The following is a 6,440-nucleotide window of genomic DNA, read 5'->3' as shown; positions in this document are numbered from 1 at the left end:
TGATATAAACATTTTTAACAAACATTTGTACTTTTTTTTTTTTTTTAATGAGAGATATTACTAGTAATGCTTTACTAAGTAGTGCAAATTATTTCTTTTTCTTTGTCTCTGACCCCTATTCCCAGTCTTTTGGATTTTTAAGGGTGGCTCAGTAATAAATGTATAATGTTCTCTTCCTTGACTTTCTCTGTTCTTTACTTTTTCCATCCATTCTTATCTTATCTTTTTATCTTTGTTGTCTTCATTCTCATGTTCAAGTTTTACTGCTTAAAGGAATATTCCAACCCCTTCAAAAATGGAAAAATGCCATTTACACTGAAGAAAAAAAAGTCAAAACAGTTTTTACGTAGAAATTGCTAATAAGTTTCACAATGAAGCATCATGAAATTCTGAAAAAGACTGAAATAATATTTTCTTATAAAACACTCCAGTAATCTTCGCGGGGCATAGAGGAGAAACAATAATGTACAGTATGTGGAAAATAATGTGTTTTTTGAACCTTAAACCGCATAAACACATTTCATTACACCAAATACACAAAATAATGTTCTTTTTAGCAGCAACATATGACCCCTTTAAAAGGCAAGATTTCTGGAGAATATCAACTTCAAGACTTTGAATATGATCCACTTTCGCTGTATGAAAAAGTGCAGCTCAGACATTCTGATAAACATCTGTTATGTTCAACAGTAGTAGTAAAGTCATATAATGTAGGCTTGGAATGACATGAGGGTGAGCAAATTATGACACAAATTGTATTTTGGGGTGAATTATCCCTTTAACTTGTCAGGGATGTTCTGTATACATGCAGAAATGCATCCATAACATTTTAAAATGTCACACTCATCAGTAGATAATTAAATCCACCACTGGTTGCCACTGGTATCAAGTTTGATTGGACAACAAAAGCTATAAAGCTGCTTTATACAGACGTTTTAAGTCTGATGCAGCATTTAATTTACTCCAAACCAAAATATCTGGTTGTGTCTGCAAGCAGTGTCTAGAGAGCAACCCAGTATGCTGCTGCATCTAGCCATTAGCTAAAGATGATATGTAACTACTCAGTCAGATTGAAAATGCTTTCAATTGTTAATCAAGTTCTATAATCTCATTTGAGCTCTATATGCTTGGAAGACTGCATCACGAAAGCAGCATGAGTTTTGCAACAGTTGATTCTCTGTGCTTGCAGCCAAAACAAAGCCCCAAAGTTGGAGTCTCTTTAATTCTAGTTAGATGCGGATCTATGGAATAATTACAGGCAGCAGAAAACGAAGAGAAACAGTTGCATAAATTCTGATACATCAAAAGCCAGCATATAGTTGCCCTGCCACTTAGTCCAGTCATTTGTCCAGAACTTGTTTCTGGATGTAGGTGTTGTCTTTATTCTCTCCTGTGCCTCTCATCTTCATCTTTAATATCAAGCAAGGAAGGAACATTTGTTTACTCTCACTCAGTAATACAGCACCTGATGTGATATTGAAAGTGTAGAAATGGCAAATGCTAATTGAAAACAGCAACTGTGAACTGGGAATAATGGCACATAACGTTCACAAGACAATCCGCACAGAAAGTCTTGCTAACAAGGTCGATATAAGGGGCTCCGTAATATAATGACTACCTCTGACTCCGAGGAAGAAATTTCACTGGATTTCCGTAATGTTTGCAAGATTTGTGGCATTGCCTGAGGCATGTAGGCCTGATAGCAGATTTGCAACTCCAGATAAATGGTATTTTACACTCACTGATAAAGAAACGATTGCTTATCAAATAATACAATTCAAAAATATCATCCATCTGTGACTGCGTTTATTGTTTGTCCCTGTGCTTGTTCGTATAAAAAGATTGAATGAAATTAATTTGTAACAGGGATAGCACACATGACGTCAAAGCAATATTCATAACGTACAGTAAATAAAAGTTATTGACTACAACAGCTTGTTTGTCTGTTGTAGTCAATAAACGGATAATATTGCTATATAGAATAAGGGATTCCCATGAGGAAAAAAAAGTCCTTCCTGCAGAGGGTGCATGGCGACTAAGAGAAGAAAAATGGGACTCAGCCAGCCAAAGCTGGAGTGTAATGACACCTATTGGTCATAATATTTCAGTCCTGATTCTGGGGACACACAGCACTGCATATTTGGTATCCCTCTTTAATCTGACACATTCAGTTCAGCTCATGAAGAAGCCTGATCTCAATCAGATGTTGAATAAAGGACACATACAAAATGTGCAGAGTTCTGGGTCCCCAGGAATAATGCTGTAATATTTTTTTGTAATGATTTTCATAATTCTGAACAAACCCCTAATTGAAGACATATTTAAATGTAATTTCAGTAGGAACGTTTTCCACGCACAGATTTTGAAGCTGCTTGGTTTGAAAGTGACTTCAGTGTGAGCTGTTTCATATATCACTACACTATTAGCAATGGGCCTCATTTTGCCTGTGAAACTTCACTGATGTGACTGCACCTGTAAAAATGGCACACTGTACAAAGGTCAGAAATGAACCATGGGGCAAAAATACCACAGACATTTCAAATGCTGGGGGAGGAATAATGCCAAATATAGTGCACTACATTCTTTAGATTTTTTAAATCTGTTCTCTAAATATTTAATGTATTGCGCTTTATTCTAGTCCTGTATCTAGATAGGCTAATATATTAAATGTATTCTAGCAGAGTGTTTGTCTTTTGATACATAATAAATTATTAATGGCGACTATGTGTGATGATTTGATTTTATAGGTAACAGTAATTGAGTAGCTATTTATTTCAATTAATTGATTCAAGGGTCAAGTATACTTGATATAGATGAATAATATAAGGTTTGATTTTATATGGTTAGATATAAAGTCCTCAAGGAAAAAAAAAAAAAAGAATCTGTAATAAATTTCAGAGGACAATTAAAGCCTTTTATAACATTTCTCACACTGTACTGAGCACGGAAACAGTCTTTTCTGTTCATCCGTTCCAATTGCATAATTCTAGAAATCTCTGTCTCCCTCTATCCATGGGTTTACAACTTTTTCCAATTATGAATCAACCTAAAATTCGTGCAATGTTTTTGTATTTTCTTCAGGAAACGCAAATCTAGTTTTACTTTATATTAATAAACTTATTGAAATAGAGGGTGAAAGACAATATATAGTTATGTTTAATTTAATAGAATATAGAGAGCGAGCGCGAGAAAGAGAGATAGATGTCTGGCCGTAACTGGAGCGGTAACGGAACTGCTCTATTGTTCTCGTTAAATTCCTTTCCCCCGCGCTCTCGCGCATGCCAGTCTCCCGTTCTGTAGGAGAAGAGACAGGGAGGCTGATGCGCTCGCCTGGCTGGGCTCTACGCATTGGCTGAACGGAGACCTCTGGTGTTTTTTTAGCTTATATTTTTAGCAGCGGAGGTCGGACTCGTATTGCATCGCGCGTGGTTCATCTGCAGTGCTGCTGCGCGCTGGAGAACCGCAGTGTGTTGCGCCGTGAACGCTCGAGCTCAGCATACTGAACGTGGCCGCTGCAACGGCGAATGCGCTCGAGTAAACACGCAGTTCTGTCTGTTTGCGGAGCGCTGGATATCTCATCTAGGCTTTCTTGTTAAGTCCTTTTTTTTTTTTTTGGAAATGGCCAGTCCCGGAGACGATTCGGCTTCAAATGCCCAGCTGGATCAAGCTGAATCTGCTGACGCTACGCCAGAACCAGCGTTTCAAGAAGCTCAAAAATGGATCGAGGTGAGCTACCCGTCCATACATGCGCGCAGAGGTGGAAGTAAACATTTCTTTCGCATCATTTTAAGGTTTGTTTCGGCACACATATAAACAGGTTACATTACGCTCTGAACAGCTTATAAATATTGCACCGTCACCTGTTGTGAGCGTGTGGAGCGTCTTTGGTTACAACAGCGCGGGGATCATGTGCGCGGGATTCGGGCGCTGTAATCGGACTAGCGGCTTTGATGGCTCACCGATTTTTTTTTCACTCACATGACGGCCATCAGCCTATTTAAATTTGCTGCTAGATTTTAGAATGCAGATCGAGTGGACGCTTTTCCAAACAAAATATGGTTCATTTTGAAGACGTGCAGAAACAGAAGGACGCACTCATAATAGTCTGCGAGCGGACACGCCCCCATTTGCTAAGAGATTCCAGTTGTTGTCAATAATATCTTGTTGTTGTGGAAGCCAGGAGACACGCCCCCTTTGTCCTACAGACCACGCCCCTTTCCCGAGCGAGGCCTGTCGTCAGGGCAGCGCACAAGCTCGGTCAGACAGTTTGTTTACGGAGCATTTGTGGCATATACAGTATTTATTCGTCCTTCGTTTTATTTGACCCGATTCACTGTCTAGTGTGACATGTGAATGTAGGACTATTTCATCCCCAGAGATGTTAAAGTTTTGAGATGTAGGCTAGGTCTTGGTATTAATATTATGACCTATTTTATAGGTCGTGGATTGGATAGGGAGAATCCTCATGTCATTGATCTAGATTTGAGGTTCACTCTTGTGCATTAGATACGTTGTTTTCAATATTTCAGATGCCATGGACCCCAGATGTGATCATTTTTGTGTACAATTTCTTGTGTAAAGACCAGATTTATAATATGAAATATTATAAATGTCTAAAATATTATTTGGAAAATATTTAGTTTCTATTAAATTATACCCCCCCCCCCCACTCATTATACTGTTTGATGTATTATTTATTTACTTATTTTCTTCAATCCCATTTCTATTTATTTATGTTAATCACATTTTTATTTATTTTAATCTTGTTTTTTTATTTATTTATTTTTAAATTTTTTCCTAAACTTTTCTGCCACGTTTTTTTTTCCTCAGAAAAGAATGGGACCATTGGTATTTCCTTATGATAATATACATATGGTCCTTCAAACTTTTACATAGTGACCCACTTAATACTGTTATTTAGTTTGAATATGCAAGTTAGATTAGTATAAAACATGAAGTTGCAAATATAGTGCACTACATTATGCAGATTTTTAAAAATCGGTTATTGCATAGTACTTTATTCTAGTCCTATATCTAGATATGGTAATATATTAAATGTATTCTAGCATAGTATTTATTGTCTTTCAATGCATCATAAATTATTTACAGCTACTATAATGTGTTATGATTTGATTTTATAGGTAACAGTAATTGAGTAGCTATTTATTTCAATTAATTGATTCAAGGGTCAAGTATACTCGATATAGATGAATAATATAAGGTGAGATATTATATGGTTAAGTAAACATCCTCATTACGGTATAGTGACTCTGAAAATCTGTATTTCCTTATCATAATACACATATGCTACTTCAAACTTTTACATAACGGCCCACTTACAGACAGTATACTTGTGTTATCTTTTACTAATATTTAAATTTGTTTGATGATCTGAAACATTAAAGTGTGACAAACATGCAAAAAAATAAGAAATCAGGAAGGGGGCCAACACTTTTTCACACCAATGTAGTTAGATTATGCAAGGCCTTGCCTAGTTAGAATAGTATAAAAGATGAAGTTGCATGGGATTTATGTGATTGCATTTCACAAATTCCAGCAAAAGTGGTCTGTATGCCATGCCATAATCCATTCACACATTTTCTGCATTACTATATGTCCATTCATCTGTCTGTCTTTCTGTCCATGTGTTTCTCTGGTATGTCAGTGACACAGGCAGGAGCTCATGCGTTTTAGGACGATCAGTATAAATAGACAGGCTGAAATAGCCCAGCACCCTGCTGCTCGCAAATAGTTTTAACTGAATTGGCACAGAGAGAGACATGCTTCTTCTGTCAACTGTTCTTTATCAAATCTTACATTGTCTGATTCGGTCTGATACCCTACACCTGCTAAAAATGCTTTTTCCTAAGTGATTCACTGAAAGAGCTAGAACATTACAGACCAAAGCATATGGCAGAAGCGTGAACAGCAGACTGCAATACAAAGATACATAGAGCTCTCATGAGACTCTTCCCTGGAGTGCTCAACTGAGATGGGTTCGATGTCAATATTTAGAATGCATGGCGATGGACCATATAATATTGATATTTAGGTTACGTAATATAATAATGATGAGACAGGAGACACAAAATTGTTGAAATCAAGTGAACACTTCTTTTACTCAATATTTCACAAAAATATTTCACAAAATGTTGATGATCAGTGACACAAAAAGAAAACCAGTTCGAAGGGAGCATAATTTGCTTTTTGGGTTAAAATAATTTCTTAATATGAAATTCGAATGGTAGGACAATTAGATTAGACTGTGCAGAAATTGAAATCTACTGCATGGTTTGATGTGATATGAGCTAACCAATCTTTAGATTAAATCACCATTGGTAGTGCGATTTATTGTAATGCTTTTTTCCTCAGTTGGTCAGAACAAAAGTGGCAGACTTGTTACTTGTTCAGATGACAATATCCGGTGAAAATTCTTATTT

General features: G+C 36.6%; 1 protein-coding gene across 1 annotated transcript in view; it reads left to right on the top strand.

The window, feature by feature from the left end:
- Nucleotides 1-3,274: 3,274 nt before the first annotated feature.
- Nucleotides 3,275-6,440, top strand: part of LOC107746015 (LIM and calponin homology domains-containing protein 1-like) — a 51,410-nt gene continuing 48,244 nt past the window's right edge. Inside the window, exon 1 of the mRNA XM_016560052.1 lies at nucleotides 3,275-3,726. Within this exon, the coding sequence (XP_016415538.1) occupies nucleotides 3,619-3,726 (108 nt within the window). The 5' untranslated portion in view covers nucleotides 3,275-3,618. The remainder of the gene's footprint in view (nucleotides 3,727-6,440) is intronic.

The sequence above is a fragment of the Sinocyclocheilus rhinocerous genome, unplaced genomic scaffold (genome assembly GCF_001515625.1).
Source record: "Sinocyclocheilus rhinocerous isolate Xijiao unplaced genomic scaffold, SAMN03320098_v1.1 scaffold288, whole genome shotgun sequence".
Taxonomy (NCBI): domain Eukaryota; kingdom Metazoa; phylum Chordata; class Actinopteri; order Cypriniformes; family Cyprinidae; genus Sinocyclocheilus; species Sinocyclocheilus rhinocerous.
Note: the sequence above shows the minus strand (reverse complement) of the source record. Positions and strands in the feature narration are given on the sequence as shown.